A 19,861-nucleotide genomic window follows, 5' to 3' on the forward strand; every position below is an offset into this window, starting at 1 on the left:
TTCCATAGGACTCGGTGAGTTGTTCTTTACTAGTCTACTCACCTCTTATGGTTTCCTTTTCAAACCACCACTGGAAGCAAAGTTTTTACAGGAATTTTAGCTCTTAAACTTTGGCAAGACTTCATTGACCACTCTGGATTTTCCCAGGTAATATAATATCTTAAATAGCCTTTTACTGAGTCTATTGAATCAATAAGGATGTTAGGACACCTTAACACAGGGAAAACACTATCTATTTTTGTTGGCCTTGTTTTGTAAGCAACATCCATCTTGGCTTTAATTTTAATGATACAGCCAATAAACCTAACATAGGCACTTAGATAATCCAGTCTAACTTCAGTCATCAAAATGTAGCTGGCTTGTTTACGTCGGTCTTCCAGATTTAAAGGTGCATTAAGTGGATGATGGTATGCCCAACAGTTCCTGCCACTTACTCTTAAGATTAGCATGCAGATATCCCTGGAATTGTCTATCGCTTTCCACTGACTAGACGAAGCCTGAATATCTGGCTTATATTAGTTATCTACTCATGTGAAAGTAAATGAAGGTAGGTAAAGTGAATCTTACCTGTCTAAAAAAGCATATCTGACCAAATGATCAAATCTGTCTAAGCAACTGAAACACAGGAGAGGCACCATTGCCTGAATCAGTTCCACACATCATTTGATGTGCCACAGACTGAAAATACCATCATCTCCTTTACAAATGTACACAGAGAATATTTGATTTGCCATAATCGGTTATTCTGCGATGTCTGAGATTATGATTATTGTGTCCAATTCTAGGCACCACAACTTTTAAAGAAGTTGAGGAACTAGAGAGAATAAGAAAATGATTAGGCATTTAGGTAACAGGACATACCAAAGAAATTTGGTTTACTTAGCCTGGAAAAATAGAGAGGAGAGATATGATAGCAACCTTTCCATGTGTAAACTTTTTTTACAAAAAGAAAGCAGATCAGTTTTCCTTTGTGCTTTGTGAGGATACTTAAGGATAAGTTATATTAAAAATATGGCATATTTAAGTTAGATATTACACTAAACTTACTAAATATATAAAGAAGTATTTTTAGAAGGCATGCATAACTTCCTTCTCTAGGGATTTTAAGAACAGATCAAGCCTAAAACTTTCAGGCCTGGTCTATAAATACCCTTCCTCAGTGTGGGGTGATGGATTAAACCATCTTTTAAAATCTCCTCCAGCCCGATATTTCCATTATTATGTAGTTGTGTTATTTCCTTTGTAATTTTCTCTTTTCAGCAAACAACTGGGGTAGAAGATTGATCTCAAATGCCCATAGCACAGCATGGACAACATCCAAAATTAGGTTTTAATAAAATGCAGAATTACCTGAAGAGAATGCCCAGCAGGACTCAAGCTAAATCTAAACGTTTCATTGAACGAAGGCTCTCGGTCATGCCTGCATACCCTGGTTTTCTTCTTAATTACTCTCTTTTGGGTAGAGATATTGACAACGTACAGCTTCACATACAGGTCTGGGGAAGAACAGTTCAACGAGTTAAATACAGAAGCTTTTAAATAATCATTGTTGCTAATGATTTCAACAGAGGGGAAGTGTTGTAGAGAAACAGAGCATGGTACTTTACAGAGCCGTATTCTGTTATCATTCACATGGTGTAGAAATGGAACCACCCCACTAAGTCCAAGAGAATTAACTTGTGCTTACAATGCTGTCATTAAAGCAACAAATACCTTGATGTCTTTATGTATGTATGAAAATATTATTACTAACATAAGTTTTTAATTTTTAAAAAGCTTTTTCACCAAAATACAATTTTTCACTAGATATCATTGTTCTTTAATAACCTAGGAAGTTATCATTTTTATTAAAGTTTAAAAAGGATTAATTTTTAATAATCAAAAGTAAATTAAAAAGAGGATTAACTTCTGAGACTTAATTTGCTTCTACAAAATATTTTTACTGTCATTAAAGTTGCTCATAGGAGAAAAAAAGCACTTCAGAAAGAATCCTATAGAATGTGTCAGTCTGATTAAGAAGCATTTTTCTTTCCCATTTTAGCGGTGATGTTAAATGACTTCAGATACATCCTACTTAATGTTTTCAAAGTATCATGAAGCTGGTTTCTGTGTGATACCTGGTAGATGATCTGGAGATTTAAATTTGTATGTGATATTTCTGCACTGAAGGATTTCTACTATCAGCTGTTCTCCATCTGTCTTCATTTCCTTCTTTAATGCAATCTTGATTTCACCCATAACCTGTGTTTTACCTGGAAAAGCAGAAAAAGCAACCCTCATTAATGTAAAAGGAAACTGCATGTATCTTTCTAACTTGGAAAGAAGTAGTTTTCTGGTTTGTTTTTTTTTTAGTTGGGGGGGGTTGTCTTTTTTTTTTTCAGGACAGCTTATAGTTTTTAGTCAGGAGTATAAGCATAATGTGTTGCTTGAATGAATAAATGGTAGATACATGCAGTGCACTTGTGTAGCTAGATTATATGCTTCAGAATGTATTTGTTTCAGAGGAGCTTTGTTCCCAAGAATACAAATTTCACTAGGAGTCATTACAAGTCATGTAATGGTCACTACAACTCACCTTTTCAGAAACCTTTACTACAAGATTCTGAAGTTATCTCATTTAAAAAAAAAAAAAACAAAGAAAGGAAAAAAAGGAGAACATCCAATAAAGTGTTAAAAAGTAAGATTCTGAAAGGCAATGAATTAAGACTTTGGTGAAGTTAGCATTTTGTTTCACTTTCTTACGTATACGGAGCAATATCATTCACACAATCTAAAGGGAAGTGCTCACTGTGACCTTTAAAAGTAAAGGTGATTTCCCGTGTTATGTGGGCACAAATACAGGCCCATTATTCCTACACTGTATGGATTTCTCCCTAAATCAGTCCAGAGATGGAGAGAAGACACAGAATAGAATGTAGGCAAAGCTGTTTTGCCTTTCCCCTGCCTGTCCTCCCACAAGGCTGTACTGAAGCCTGGCAGAGTAGAGCAGGGCTACATCTTCTAAATGACTGTGGTGGTGTAAGCAGAGCCCATGCCCTCAGCTTAATGCTGTCTATAAGAGCATCATGTCATAATGGGAGCTGTGCTTCTATATCTATTGTCCTGCCACTGTGAAATATTATTTTACCTTCCTCTTCTCTTTAGACATTAGTAAAACAAACCCCAAACTGTTAAGCCTCTGGGAGTCTTTATTACCTAGTTTCTGGTGCCAGCAGGCTGGAGCTTTAATGCATTACCAGGAAATTCTAGAAGCTGGTGCCAAGATGTTGTAAGGAGCAAAGCAATTCTGCAGAAAGTAAACAATTATGATACATCTGGAGAAGTTCCTCTCTTAAAGAGTAGAAAGTTACCAAGTGGCATTTAGAGATTACTTACTTGTATCACAAATGTATAACCAAATTTGAATAATCCCCACTAAAAACGCCAGCTGTTGTTTCACATATGTCCATGAGCAGTCATACATTCTATTGTTTTTCCTACTTAAAATATTTTTTGGGATCATGAATACAAATTTATTTGTTATATTAACAAATAGTCCCAGCTACAACCTGGGCCCTCAACACTCCTCACAAACTAAAGCTGGAATCTAACTTAGTTACAGTCAGTAACAAATTTGCAATTGGGCTTCAGCTGGGTCAGCATTTCACCCACAGTTTGTAAGGTGGGAGAGGACCAGTTAGGAGGCAAATGATTCTTTCACCAATTTAATCATCACAAACCCCTTCTTATAGGTTTGAACATGCAATAATAGCATCTTGCTTTCTGTTATATGTTTGGCAGCAGAAAAGATCATCGGTAGCTGGGATCAAAGAAGGAAAGGCCAACAATGTCCCTGTTGCTATTCATTAATCTGTTCTATCATGTGTCAACAAACTTTAAACTAAGGATATAATACCCTTTTTCTGGAAAGTGTTGAGTGACCTAGCTAGGGGTCTAGCTCGGCTAAACTGTGGATTTTGAATGACTGGAAACATACAGAAAAAAATTATAAAGCTTCCTCTGCTCTGTGGATGAACTACCAAAATCACTGATGAAGACATGACATACCTGAAAGGTATTGCATAAATCTCGCTTTTTTTTGATCAATACTGGTTCTTGCACTGACCCCAATGCTTGACCACGATAAAAGCCCATCATGGACAGTTGTAGCACAAACCTAACACGAGTTTCAGGCAATCTTTAGTTAAACACATCCTTTTCTGGAAATTATGCTCAGCTTATTTACCTTACTCTATTCCCTCTCTGTCCTTTAAGATTTATTTGCAACAGTTGTTAGGACCTCCTCTTTCTTGATTACCTTAGTACTTTCTTTTTCACTTAGATGTGCATTCAACCTAAAATGAGATCAGGTAGGTTGGATGCTACCTGTGATGTTGTGAGCTAGGAAAATGGAGAAATGCTTCCAGTAAATTAGAATGTGTTTGAAAATTCCAGCACCATTTCTTAGCATCTGGAAATTTTCCGTGGACTATTTTGTATCCCTAGATACTCTTTACAACAAACAATCCTGCTTCACTATTTAAGCCTCATGGGGAAAAAAATGATCTCCAGCTGCAAGTACATGAACCATGATAGCTCTCTTGTGCTTCCATACTAATTTGCATTTCTCCCACAGCAGGCAGTGAAAAAACCTTAACACCAGCCTTATGAAACATTATAATAAAATAAGTCACCACTTCAAAACCTAGAGAATTTTGAAGACTCAGAAGAGATTCCTACTCCTTCCATTGTTTGTTTTTTTTTCCTCTTTCTCATATATGTTCACTATATCTTTCCTTTGACAGGTGTGTAAGAACAGCTCAAATGTACATTGGTTTGTGGAGTTGATTCTTTAAATGGAAATACATTTAGAAAGAGAAATACTTCCCCCCCCACTGATGAGGGGAAGTGTTAATTATGAACAGTCTATGAACTGTTGAGAGAGTTCACAGTGGACTGAGCTAGACATGAATGTTTTTTGACTGATATGACAGAAATGAAGTTGCTCAGGGTGTCATGGGATTGGACAACCCCGAGGATTGCATTGGTAGGAATAGCTCAAAATGCAATGCCCCGTCACAACCTTTTGCATTCTTCTATAAATTTAGAAAACATTGGTCCTAAGTGATGTATAAATGGAACTGATTGTGGGTATTTTGGTAGTCATTGGATGATGCTAAACAAATGCTACAATGCAACTCTGAAAAAAGTAAATACAGTGAAATAGATGTTGCATATCTTTCTAGGAAAGTAGTAATATGGCTTTCTATGACACTGGGAAATCATTTGTAACTTGAATATTACTGTTTGCCTCCAGAAGGATGTATTCCAGGTGAAATATGTGCAAACCAGGATTATCACAGTGGCAAAGAACCATACAGTAAAGCACTAAAAACATTACTTTCTAATTTAGCCTAGGAAACAAGGACTGGAAAAAGATGAAATTGCTTTCTACAAACATATGATAAATATTGAAAGGGATATTGAATAAATATTGAAAGCCAAATTTGTGTGATATTTCACCTGTTACATACATATCAAATGCAGACTACTGGTGTACTGCAAGAAGACCACAGGCATGCACAGCAGCATCGTGTTCACTTTAGGAACACATTAACAGTAGCTAATCAATTCTTAAAAATAGATAGCTATGATTAAATACATTAGTGTTTTTTACATGGCAATACACCTTTTTTAGGGGATGAGATTTATTAAAAATCCATTAACAATTAAAAGGTGACAGTTAATTAACTAAATTGCTGCAAGGTATTTGAGAAGTCAAGGGGTTTAAAATTGCTATGGTGATGGCAACATAAGCTGTTGCTCTTGTAGACCTGTCACACTCGGCGCTGTGAAAGGTTAATTAGTTCTGCTATTAGTCTTAAGTGACAGCTGCTGTAAATCACAGGATGTGTCATCTGCACTGTTGTTGTCAACTTCCAGGGATTGATAACTATGGATTGTGCTCCCATTCCTTTTTGATCAGATGCCTGCTGTCAAACAAAATTACCCAAGACAGTAATAAATATTTGTCTCCCATCGGTCTGTGTTATCAAGGCTAATTCAGCAATGCATTTAAAAGAGCAGGTAGATCTCGCTGGACAATGTCAGGAATTTCATTCAGTTCAATTATCTAAATGTAATTTTCTGAGCTAACTTACACATTTATCTTAGAATAAGTTGAATTGCCTTTTGAGATTGACTATGTCTATTCACATAGATGGACCAAGTGTAAGCATGTTAAACTTGGAAAATTAAGTATGAGATGCCTAAATGCTGCTACCTGATGAACATCATACTAGAGTAATTTGCTGAATGGATGCCAGATGGCCAGAAAACAGAATTAAGAAAATACATAAACTGATATTTTGTTCCATGGTTGTGCATAAGTTAATATGGGCTCCTTCTGTTCCAGAAGAGTGACTGGGAGTATTAGAGCAGTGGAATTAGAAATAAAATGGGGGGGGGGGGGGGGGAAAGATATTGACAATCATTTCCCAGCACTTTTCTTTCCAAATGAATTTTATAACAGAATTATTGTTTCCAAAATAGGTAGAAAATGATCTTCTGGAGCTTCAAGAGTCATACACTTTATGGTCAAGGATTTAAAGTTACAGAAAGGTCCTTCTGAGCAGCTACCAGTGAGCCTGGCCTACTGAACACGGCGATGTTAATTCTGGGTTGTAGTGGTGGGGTTTTTTGTTAGGTTTTTTTTTTTAATTCCTTACAGCCCAGATCATCCTCTTACTACTCAATCAAAGAACTCAGATGCTAGAAAAAATAAGTAGGACGAAACAAACAAAAAGCCCCCCCCCCAACAAAAAATAACCACAAAAAAAAGCAGCTTTACTTTCCTACACTGTGTGGCTACACTCTGTAGGACTAGCATGCCTTATCCATCATGTATCTAGAAGAGGAAGGAACATAGAACCATGGTTTGCTTTAGCAGGATTGTTCCTCCTATTTTTCCTTTTAAGTGTGCTCAGAGAAATGGCTGCATTTTAAGAAGAACACATACTCTTTCAGGGTTTATTTCTATACTTTCTGATTATGAATACTCATGTTACTTCCACTTTTCTGAAAGCACACATCCCAGAGAGGAACCCCAGGTTCCCAAAGGTTGGTGCAGAACATCTTGCTCTACTGCTGCAGACAAGCCTCCTTTAGAGAAGACCAGACACATCCACACTGCTATGGACCCAGCCCTATGTCTTCTGACCCCCATCTTGTTGCCTTGTGGCAGGAACACAAAAGGGTTTTTTGGGGGGATATTTTAGCGCAACGAGCCTGAGAAAATTAGAGTTGTCTTATTGTAGCATGATGATGGTGGTATATAGACAGCATGATGCTGCCCTGGGGGATGGCAAGGCATAACGTTGGAGTATCGGGTGGTGCAGGGCCAGCTGTGTTAGTGCTGACAGTCAGTATAGAGCACAGGGAAACAAACATGTCATCCACACTGTTGGGAGATGAGCAGACCATCTCCAGAACCTAGGTTTTGTCTCAGAAAGAGCAAATCAGTCTGTGCTAAAAGAATTCCTAGGACAAAACTAAAATCTTTCAGTATGGAAATTAAAGAATCCAGATCAGGGAGTCAACCAAGGAGAGCAATTATGTGACAGTGCAAATGCCAGTTATGAGACTACATGATGCAACTCTGTAAATGTTCTCTTGAGGAAAATTGGGAATAAGAAATCTCCCCAGATATTTACATTAGTGGCTTCTGGTATTTGGTATTTGTATTTTGTGTGAGTGTTCCCCACGAGCAAACTGAATTGAATGAAATCTGTCTTCCAACTTGTCTTAAAAGCGTTTCTGAGTATAACATCAAGTATTATTTCTCCTGAATCTGTTCCATTTATAATTCTGAAAAAGTGAATAATAAGCCTCAGAATTTCCATAATCTTTCAGTCAAAGTAGAAGAGATGAACAATGATTAGCATAGTGTCATCATAAGCATATGATCAGAAATAAAGACTACTTTTGTGAGAACTAATTTCATTTCCTTAGGTCTTTATCTGTTTAGATACCCTGAGAGATTAAATTAATGAACCTCTGAGAGCTCTGTACAGTGTTCATTGATAGAATACAGGCATTTCTTTGATGTATTGTACCACCATTTGTCTCATAGATATCTAATGACCTGGACTTGGTGCAGCTATAGTTATCTCTAACACTGCGTAATGAGACATCATGTCTTCCGGGACTAAGCAACTCATATGCTCCTTATGTAGCTGTACTGTTTAAATAAACAAAATCTTGGATTTAGCTATATTAGGGTATGTTTGTGACCCGGTTTCAGCTGGGATAGAGTTAATTTTCTTCCTAGTAGCTGGTATAGCACAGTGGTTTGGATTTAGCATGAGAACAATGGGATAACACACCGATGTTTTAGTTGTTGCTAAGCAGTGTTTATACTAAGTCAAGGACTTTTCAGCATCCAATGCTCTGCCAGTGAGGAGGGGCACATGAAGCTGGGAGGGGGCACAGCCAGGACAGCTGATCCAAACTGGCCAAAGGGATATTCCATACCATATGACGTCATGTGCAGTATATAAACTGGGGGAAAGCTGGCCAGGGGGCAGCAATCACTGCTCAGGAACTGACTGGGTGTCAGTTGGTGGGTGGTGATTGCATCACCTCTTGCTTTTTTTTTCTTTTTTCATCTCTCTCTCTCATTATTTTACTTTCCATTACAATTTATTATTGTATCATTATTATTATTATTATTTTATTGTTTCAACTATTAAACTGTTCTTATCTCAACCCATGAGTTTTCTTACATTTGCCCTTCCAATTCTCCCCCCCATCCCACCAGGAGGGGGAGGGTGAGTGAGTAGCTGTGTGGTACTTGGTTGCCAGCTGGAGTTAAACCACGACAGTTTGTAATATTTAGAAGGTTAGAATATGTAGCACCATGTCATAAAATCTAAGGAATCCAGGGTGGGTTCTTGAGAACTTGATTCAAAAAAGGAAAATTTACAGCTTTAGAATATGGGACATGACTAAAGAGAACATGGGTTCTGTCCCCAGATCCCCATCCCTTAGTAGCTTTCTGTGATTTTAGGCTTCACCTCTGTGCCTAATCTCAGAGGTGGAGATAACAACATCTACTTCTTTAACTAAAAGTTGTTTGGATTTAGTAACTGGGATTGGGTATACTGTAAAGAGAGAGACTTTGGTCATGTAAGCTTAAACAGGACTTTGGTGTGTGATCCTTACTACCATGAGAAAACACAAAGACTTAGAAAGGCTGATGAGGACCTATGCCACTGTTTCCCTCCACCATAATCCATGAAGCTCGTACAGACATGATTTTCTGTCTAACAGAGTGCTGTTGTAGCAAGAAATTTGTTTCTGCTGGATTCCTTTAACACTATTTTGAGAACCAGAAGTCCATCCTCCAGCAGACAGCTGTGCCTCAGGAAAACAAGATAACATGATCTTATTTCAATAAATAATTCAGTCTTACTGCAAATACTAGCCATTTATTATTTACATTTCAGTATTGGAGGTAAACAACTCCAACTGAAGGTAAAGCAAAAGGGTATTCAATACTATTTTAAAATTAAATATACCAAGAATTCAAAATACCAGCCAAAACCTTCCAATCTTTTTTTAAGCAAAGTCTTCTCTTTTAAAAAAAATAAAAAATAAAATATAATAAAAAAATTAACATTACATCAGTTACTTGCAGTACCAGCTGTTTGTATTCATAATGCTTTTCATCCTCTTGCTGGGACATGAGCTACTGGCAAAGCTGTTCTAAAATAATGATAGATGAGCTTTATAAAAAATGGCCTCCCACTGTTTACAAGCTCCAACCTTTTCTGTCCTTTTGAGTTTTTTTCATTACCTTCTTTTATTCTTTCATCTTTCTCCTACCTATTTCTTTCTCCCTGAAAACTGCCATAATTTTCCCTGTAGGCTGGTTTTATCTTTGTGTTCCCTACTGTAAGAAAAATCAGGCAACTAATACAGTCTTAACTACTACCTCCTCCTGTCTCACAGTGCTTTAAATAGATGTTGTTGGGTTTACTGGCATAGGACTGTCTCAACAAATATGCTCCCCAGCTTCACAGATGAATCATAGAATCATAGAATCATTAAGGTTGGAAGAGACCTCTAAGATCATCGAGTCCAACCGTCAACCCAACACCACCATGCCCACTAAACCATGTCCCTAAGCGCCTCATCTACACGTCTTTTAAATACCTCCAGGGATGGGGACTCAACCACTTCCCTGGGCAGCCTGTGCCAATGTTTAACCACATTGAGGTTGAATACATGAAAGTTCTGAAATTTGTTGCTTCTCTTGCAACCGGATATCCAGTCTGCCCTGCATGGTCCTATCAACAGGTCATGGGACAAACTAAAGCTTAGAGCAAGGCTGCCTCTTTTTCCCCTGCTCTGAAGAGGATTTGCAGATGCTGAGAGTCTTTGGTATGTGTTCAGAGTCTTCTCTCATCTGCCTACATGAAGGCTAGGTGTTATACATAAAAGGCTCAGGTGTTATTACAATTTATTCCCTCCCTTACCTGATGTAGGTAGGGATACTGTGTGCAGACAGTCGTGCTCCTCTGAAATGGTAAACGCTATCAGTTCAACCACTGACAAATAGGTTCCCTCTGGGATACAGGGATGCTCTGTGGTGGGAGCAGGCATGAACCGAGGGAACTCTTTTCCCTTCCCTCTCCTTACCCTGAAGATGTGAACTGCTGTGAGCAGACTGTATATTATGAGATGAGCAAAGAACATTAAGGTCTTTCATTAATATCTCCCTGTCTCCTCTGATGTAATGTGCATGCAATCATGTAATGAGGGAAAGGAGCAGAATTAAGGAACTTTGCTCACAGCAAACACAATTTACAATTTTGTGGGCAGTGAGAATGGCTGGCTTTAAGGCTCAGGCATATGAACAAGCTGGCAGTTTTATGTTATGATTCTTAGATCTAACAGGCTCACTGCCCACAAAATTTTGGATATACTAGTGCAGAAATTTAGCCTGTATGCCCAGAATTCTTAGTAGGATTAAACAAAGACTGTTTGAAAGTAAATAGTTTTCAGCCTTTATTTTCAGATGAAACAAAACTGTTGTGCAAGATACATTTTGAAACAGAGAAAGCCTTTGGCCTGTTGAGATTTTGAGGTGTGGAATATTTCCCAGAAAAAGTGTAAATTCTGTTCCATTTATTGGTCACTGCGTATGTGCACCTCTTTCAGAGATTTGATTCATTTCTTTGAAAAAAAAAGAAAACAATAATGTAAAAACTCTTGGCCTGAAGTGATTTGTGGGAAAATAATATTGATACTTCACACATGCTGAAATATGAAGAATAAAAATCATAGACTTGTACTAATCCAGTTTCAACTGGCTTTATTTCTGTTAGGTGGCATTCGAAAATGTTGTAGGAAAAGGGTAATGAGGCAGTAGGAAGAGGTTAATGAGGCAATAAGATTAGAGGAGATGAATTAGCAGAGAAAGTTTCACTAGTGTCAGAAGCTGCCCAAGTCAGTTACCTAAAAAACAGTATAGGGGATCAGAGATTTCTCTAGAAAGATTTTTTCAATATTTTAGTGAGACTGGTCCCTGTACCATAGAGACATTTGGAATAAATGGAGGGAAAATAATGAGAGCTGTAAATATCACATTCAATCAATTTATGTGATCAGAGATGACTACAGAGATTGCTTTTAATGATGAAGAAAAACACAGAACAGGTGTTTGACAGGTGGTAGGTAGAGGGAAAATAAAAACGGGGTGAGGGAAGTTGAGAGAGTTACAGTACTAATTCATAGTACATTCTACTAGATATCTCTTACTTTATTTATATTTATTTATACTTCTGTGGAAGGGAAACCTTATGTTCCAAGCTGATTATTCTACCAACGTTCTCTCTGCAATTAATTTAAATACCAGAATTTCCTAAAATTTAGCTTTGGTTTAGAATAATAAACTAAGACAGGGTTAATCATAAGGAAGCTTAAGTGTCTAACTCAAACTCCCTAGACTCTGCAGTCAATAGAGATAGCAGCTCCTTAAACTTATATCTTAGGATGGATAAATGCCTTCTGGAGGTGCCTGCTTTTTTTTCAATGATAGTTGAGAGGCAAGGTGATGGCTTTGATTTAGAAACATGATTTTTAAATAGTGAAATTGGGCTAGAAGTATCAAAATGCAAATCTACAGCTCTATCATTTTCCATAACTTCAATGAGAGAAAGCTAAAATGATGGTTGAAATTATTCTTGCTATTTTAATTGAACTTCAAAGATAGGTGCAGCCTGGATCTGAAAGGGAGAACTGTGCAGCCTCATGTCTCAGAAGGCAAAACTCCCGTCAGCCACCTTTGCTCCCTGTCATCCTCACCATAAATCATTGCCTGAGCCTAAATATACATTCACAGTCGTCTTTTCACAATTTTAGCGTCTTACGTAAGGAGATATATCAGACACTGCAGATTCAGCTGCATAAAAGACAGATTGCCGCAGCACGTCTGAAATTTTGGTGGTGAAAGGCACACTTTGCCCTGGCTTTTGGATGGGCAAAAGTTCATACAGGGAAAAGAAGAAAAGTATTTAATGACACACATACAGAGCAACCTGAACCTTGATTATTTTAAGCCTATTCTATTGCAGCTTTACCAAGGATAAAATGTGTTGCTAAATGGAGAAGAAATTTGCAAACTGCCATTAAAAGTCTGTATTTGACATAACCACAGTTCAGTAAAGTATTTTGCACAATACTACAATAATCTTCATGTAATGTAACATAAATATTCTGTTAAAGTAGGACAAGTGAGTCTGCAAGCTCTTTTTCCATGTCAGTATGAGAACACAAAATGGGTTTTACCTACACAAAAACAGGGAGGATTTTGCTAGATTTTGCTTAGGTTCTCATTTAAATGATGACAGATTTTAAGCTACTTTCCCTCTCCCATGGCAAATACAATTTTTATCTTTTTTTAGTTTTGATATGCAAGTTTTTGAGAGTTTGACAATATAGTCTGAAATTACAAAATCCCTTCTGAGTCAACCTTCACTTTCTGTGCCAAAATAAAGAAAAAGTTTACACCACCAGACTCGGAATATATATATGAAGATGTGAATATCATAACAGATTTATTTATTCTTTTTGTCTGCTTGATGTCATGAAGTTAGACATTCTGGCTTGAATCACTAGAAACCCCAGGAACTGGATTAAAGTCCATTTGGCTTATATTACAATATGATGAAAGTATAATGGAAATAATATGAGCACTTTAAGATGAGTGAAATTACTCCCATGGATGGTAGCAAGAGATAATAGAAAATTTGCCCAAAGATATAATAAAGAGGATGAAATAATTATAAATAAAATTCAGAAAAAATAGGTAGCACAGTATCAGAAGGGGAAAAACTAGATTGCCAAGTAGGATTTGTATAGTATTTATTTTTGTGAATCCAAAGAGAAAATCTTTTGAACAGAATATTTTGTACTTGGGATGTAAACAAACAACCCCAACCTAAATTCAAATACACAGAGTGCTTCAAAACTATTGTAAGAACAACATATTTCCTAAGAACAGCAGCTAAAAATGAAATCAATGAAACCAAGGTACTCGAAGATTGCATTTCTGAAAAGTAATTGTTCTGTTAGGAAACCTGTTGACCACTAGGGAAGCAGAGTGACATGAAAACAAAGTTTATTTATATAATTTCTGCCAAATTTGTAGGTCAGACATAAGCAAAACAAGTCATATTGCATGTAAATGGAAACCAAAGAACATGCTGCATTACAGGAACACCTAGGAACTTCCCCATTTGCTTTGGCAGGTAGCTGCTTAGATGATGTTTTTTCATTCCTTTTAGTGTTTTGGACATACGGTCTGATGAAAGAAAAAAATCAAGCCACAAAGGTAGATGGATAAAATTAGTTACCGGTCTTTAGAGAATTTAGATCATTGGAAAGATACATAGCAAAAAAGCTCAAGGATAAAGTGCTGACTTCAGGAGTAGATGTTACCTACACGTCTAATACAGGCTTAGTTTTATTAGGCACGCTAAAGATTTTAAAAGTGGCAACCAAATTGAAAAAAATACTGGTGTTTTCTGACTTTGCAGTGCAAATAATATAATATTTTGGTACTTCCCCATTGTTATAAAGCCATCCTATGACAGGGAAGTATACACAGTGAATAGCAATTAGCGTAAGAACCACATATGACGTGTTTTCATTCCAGTTAATTTGGAGAGTGGCTCATTGCACATTTACTGCACAGACAATAAGCACTGAGCCTGCACTGTTAGTGCAGTGGAACAAGCTGTTTAATTTCACAGCTTGCCCAAGTAATTTATAGCCCATAAAAAATTACTTAACACATGGTGGCATATGTAAGTCTATAAAGCTTTTTTTGAGAAGGAGGTGGAAGATGGCATTTGTATACATAAATATATCCATACACATACTCAAACTAACGCAATATGTTAGCACTCTTTTGTGCTATAAACCTAGTAGGCACACTATCATGGTAACTGAAGAAAATTTTTGGTAAGAACCTGCCTATTCATTCCTCACATCATGATTTCCAGATTCCCCCTCAGATTTATACTGCAGCTCTGAGGCTCTTCAGTGAAATATGCTTGAAGTCTTGCTCATACCTCCCTGGAACTACACACTGGTGAGCACAGTCGTGTGTGCTGCACAGCTTGGGTACCACAGCAGATGCTTCTGCACTGACTGTTCATGTGGAAGACAGGTAATGCTATTATATTAATAGATTTTCTCTTGCGTACTTACATTACCTGGTACAGTGGTAGCAGCCCACTGTTGAGATGCTATTTCTCTATAATTAAATAAGAATGATTACTGAAATAAGTGTTCCTAATAAGACTACTAAGTGTAAGAGCATGAGAAATTGCCTATTCAGTGTGATAGTAAGAGCTGTGATAATTCTAACAAAGCTCATTGTGTCTAATATATGAAAGAAAGCCAAATCTGTCTTCCAGGACCACCAGTGTTTTGTGGCTGGCTGTAGAGTACCTAGGAAATTTTAGCACAAAAATGAATACTTGTAATTACTACTGGCATTCAACTACCTGCATAATCTGTCCAACAGAGCAATGAGGGATGATCCTTTCCATTAATCAGGATAAACATGGAATCAGCTCAGTCAAAACTGGAAAAATGTGTTAATCCAAATTTTGCTCAAGAGGGATGGACAGAAATGTTATGCAGAGTATTCCACAGTATTATGCAGAATTCAGAGTTCTACAGTCCTTGGAGGATTGATGCCTGGAAGCATTGCTTACAGTAATGTGGAGATGGTTCCTAAAGTTGTTGGCAGTTTGGAGAAATATCAATTTACATTTCAGCTCCTGCTCAGAGTCTTCTGTTAAATGCATATTATTTTTTTTTAAAGTTTGCAACCCTCCATCAGAAATCTTTATGGTCTAAGTACCTGCTTTTCATTGAAATACATACTTTACATTTCCCTCTCATTCAGCACTCATTGCTGTGCCATTATTCTTCAGTTCATGCAATGCTGATTCCCTCAAACTGCTATAATAGATGTATCCTAAAGTTGATATTTCATTGCACTATTGAACTGATGTGCGTGGTTAAAGTCCACAGAGATACCGCTGTATAAAAAATATCATATAAAAACATAAAACAGAAGAAAAAGTACAGGGACAGTACCACACTTATGTAAATGCATACAAATGCTTTGTGATAAAGATTGAAATGGAAAGAAAAAGAGAAAGAGAAAATGTGCTCCTATTTACAGGGCTCATGAACTGGGAAGAAACCTGTTAAGTAAATTGAATTATACATCACTTAAAAACCAATGGTGAAGCTCAAAATGATAAGTCCATGTTCCAAGTGGACTAAATGACTCTACAGAAGAGGTCTCAATCTTCTATGGGGGTGAAAATGCCAAAAATGTTTCTGGATTTCTGAACTTTCATGGGGAATGGGGGAGATGGTGGAAGTCCTCTTACAAAGAAAGGAGAGCTGGGAATTGTGGGTTTTAGAAAGAGAGAAGGGCCTAATGTTCAGTAATGGGAGAATGTGATAGGTTGGTAGCAGAGATGCAAGGGCAAAAATGTTTTATAGTGCAAGACTGAAAATTTTCCAATATGATGACCTAAAACATTTATTCAGGACCTTTAAGAGTGAGAAAAAAAGTCAGAGACTGATTCCTGGGAATCTCACATCTCGGGTGCTGAGACCTCTCCCTGGTGCCATGCAGAACAGAGGTACTCAATCCCCTGTTCTGGGAGCTGAGGGTCTGTCCCAAGTAAGGAATCTTAAGGCTATGATCGGTTGGCCTTCACCTAGATTTGACAGCAAATTCACCTGCAACTGGGAAACTTTTCTGATGAAAGTTTTCTCAAACTGTGCCCTAGAAAAGATGAATCAGAAAATACATATATATTTGTATTTAAATGTGTCTGGCTGACTGGCTTAGAAACTCCCCCTAAATTTTCTGAAGTCACTGAAGCAAATACCATCTATTTGTAGATATAAAAAACCCCAACCCTTTTGTAACTCATTAAAAATCTTTTTCTGCTCCTGGCAGTATGTATGCAGTAGGACTTGTATAATTAACTGAACCTTTTCAATAATAAATACAAAGGAGTGTTTCATAGTGAGCTAATGCTCTGACAGCTCCTGTAGATTTACTTTCTGGCAACTGTCTTTAAACAGAAATGAGACTTTTTTTCTGTCTCCTGCCACAGTACAGTGACACTGCTTTGGGAGTTATGCCTCACAGACTTTATGCACTGAGGCCAACACTCATGATTTTATCAAGAATCTCTGAGATTTAGTACAGCTCTTTTGAAGATGACTGTTGAAGTCTTGCTTATAATTTATATTTTAAAATTAAAGCTGTGCATATTGGAATTGAAAGTAGGGTTTTGCAAGTCCTCACAAACAGAAAGTGCAACATAGATTCTTTGCATAACATGATTTAAAACTTGTCTGGTGGTTTTAGAAGTGTAAAATACCTGGGACTTGAAAAAATATTATTACTGTTGTATACTCATTATAAATTTGTAATAAAATATAGCAAACATTGTATCTGTGATCATCATCCATGAATATGATTCCACTAACTGCAGGAGTTACACAGGTTCTCTTTACAGTTTCAATCAATTTAGAACAGAAAGTTGTTTTTTTTTTTCAACTAAAAATTAAGACAAATTTTAGGAGAGCAGAACATACATTCTCCTGGATTTGGGACTTACTCAGGAAGCATCCTATACTGTAAGAGAGAAGACTGAATAAAAATCTGATATACAGTTCAGGTTTACATGAACTGAAGAAAGATGCCTTGCCCCAAACTGTTACTGTAAAAAGTCTTGAATGATGTAAAGAATATTTAAAAACTTTACAGTGCTGCCTTTTTAGAAACCCTAAAGAAACATAATATGTCTACTGAATATCTGCTTGGAATTGGCTCAAACATATGAAACTGCACTGTCCCTTACGGTAGCATTCATGAAGAATGACTTGCTGAGCTAGTGCCAGGCCATGGTTAGTTACCACGCCAGCTGACATGCTCAGCATCACTAGACAAAACTTGTGAAGAACAGTAAAGTATCACATGAGACTTCTGTTTCATTACCACACGGAAGAACCTGCATCAGGTTGCAACTTAAATGTTATTTGTGAGCAACCTGATGCACAACAAATTGTTTCTGTATCCATGAGGAAAAACAGTCTGTGTAGGTATAATTTCTTACAGAACACAAGTCTCTTAATTTTAGGTCAGAAAAAATATTAACAGCTATAAAAAATCTTAGAAATAAGATCAACTGCTTAATGTGCATGCTGAATATTAAATGATTGAAGACAGAAAAATTCATAGAATCTGAAGACTAGTCGGTAGGTCTCATTAGTGTTTGACATTATTTAGTAACTTGAACAGCTGTTCACTGAGTTCCCTACAAAAGTAGTTAATCACTGAGAACATAAGCATAAAAATAAAAGTAGATGTATTATTTAAATATGCAAATAGTGAGGTAGATATAGATTAGCTCAGTAACAGTAACAATCAAAGTCAATAAAGGTCATTTCAGATTATGATCTGCCTCTGGAAGGAAATTATGTTTTCCTAAAAGTCTATGAGCCAACTTTTTCAGCAGTAATGCATATGACTGGATCTGAATTCATCTATGTCAAATTCAAAGTACAATATCTGGATTCATCATGTAAAACTGACTTTCATTTGCTTCCCTGAGAGAAGTATCAAGCTGCATATCTGATTTGGAAAAATACTACATAGTCATACTCAAAGACTCTACTACTCTGCCCATTTTAATGGGCTTATTGACTGTGATGGTAGTGCTAATTATTTCTGTAAAGTGATTATCATTGTGAAAGACAGGGCTGCATGGCTAAAGAACCTGAAGACCATGTTCTGTCTTTGAAGTTATTTCAGCACAATTTTAACCCCTTATGACCACATGTACCAGAAGTGTCTCTTTGCATGGGGTTTCTCAAGCAAAACTTTGGGGATCCACTGCTGAACTGCACGTCTGTGAGTGCTGTTATATTCCTCTTCCTCTCAGTGCTGAATCCACAAGGTCTCTGTATTGGTAGCTCTTCCAAAGAGGGAGAGGTTTTATTTACCAATCAAATATATACATTTTACTATCTTCAGATATGAAATTTGAGGATATGTATACAACATATCTCAGGTCAACATTGTTTTTAACTTATTTTATCATTTTCATTCCTCCTTCCCGATATAGTTTGGCTACAGGAAAGAATGTAGCCATTTAAATCCATGACTCGGAACCAAGGACATCATACTGATGTGGGATACTGCAAACTTGATCCTGAAATGGCTTGCAAGACATCTAATTATCCTGTGCAAGGCACTCAACTTCAAATTTTGAAATAAAATTTATATAATATAGTTCAGTTGAACAACAGATACAGTCCGCTACATTAAATAGAATTAAGCCTGAGGTGCCCATCATGCTGTCAGTAAATGGTCATGATTTCCATCAAAAAAATCAAAATTTCTGTCTCAGACCCTGTGTGATACCTGCTCTCAACTGCTTGCACAAACTTTCTTGTAAAATTTTGGTTTGCTTCCCTTAGTAATAGTAATACCAGTGGTAGGTAAAGAAAGACAAAATTTTAGAAGGATAGTATCATTATTTTCAGTTTACAAGGAACTGAGGCTTAAAGAGCATAAAAAGCTGTCTAACGTTACCCAATCCAGAAGAAAAAATCATCATGTAATCCTGTTTTCTTTTTTAATTCTGAGTTATGTGGGAGAGGATACAGAATTCTTTATGCATCTATGTTTTTGAGTGACTTGTGTTGTAGGTTTACTTTCATTATTTTCACAAAATTATAAGTAATTATAAGCAGGTCTTCTAATCAGAAGAGTCAGGCAACTACAGCTACAGACAGTAATTGCAACTAAACATAGACTGGTAATCTTCATTATTTTTCTGACCTATGTCAGAGACGTACAAAGAGACAACATTATAAGGAGCTTTCAAGCTTCATGCTGAATTTCTTTCCTTTCTCCATATGACATATAAGCTGCAGTAAAGGAGCACTTTTTTATTGAGAATGCTTCAAGACACATAAGGCAAGCCTGCTACCCTGCTGAGCCATGTACTTTCTGATTTTGAAAGCTGTTACACTTTGAGACCAGGCACTGGTAATGGCAGAATTAAATCCTCTACTGTCAAAGAAAAAACTGGTACCATTGGGAACTACAAACACTGTTGCTGAGTCTTCCTCAATGCTTTACTCATACTACCATCCTACTGCTCAGACACAGAAAAGTCAAAGGAAATCTGGTTTGTTTATTTTCTGTTATTTAGCAAAGATTTTTTTTTTTAAATAAACCCTTATTTACAAAGCCTGTGAT

The 19,861-nt window shown here is 36.8% G+C and overlaps 1 protein-coding gene across 1 annotated transcript in view; it reads right to left on the minus strand.

The window, feature by feature from the left end:
- Positions 1-19,861, minus strand: part of PCLO (piccolo presynaptic cytomatrix protein) — a 392,271-nt gene that overhangs the window by 3,286 nt on the left and 369,124 nt on the right. The window contains 2 exon segments of the mRNA XM_009328362.1: positions 1,351-1,496; positions 2,118-2,252. Coding sequence (XP_009326637.1) covers positions 1,351-1,496; positions 2,118-2,252 — 281 coding nt within the window.

This window comes from Pygoscelis adeliae, unplaced genomic scaffold (genome assembly GCF_000699105.1).
Source record: "Pygoscelis adeliae isolate BGI_AS28 unplaced genomic scaffold, ASM69910v1 Scaffold267, whole genome shotgun sequence".
NCBI lineage: Eukaryota > Metazoa > Chordata > Aves > Sphenisciformes > Spheniscidae > Pygoscelis > Pygoscelis adeliae.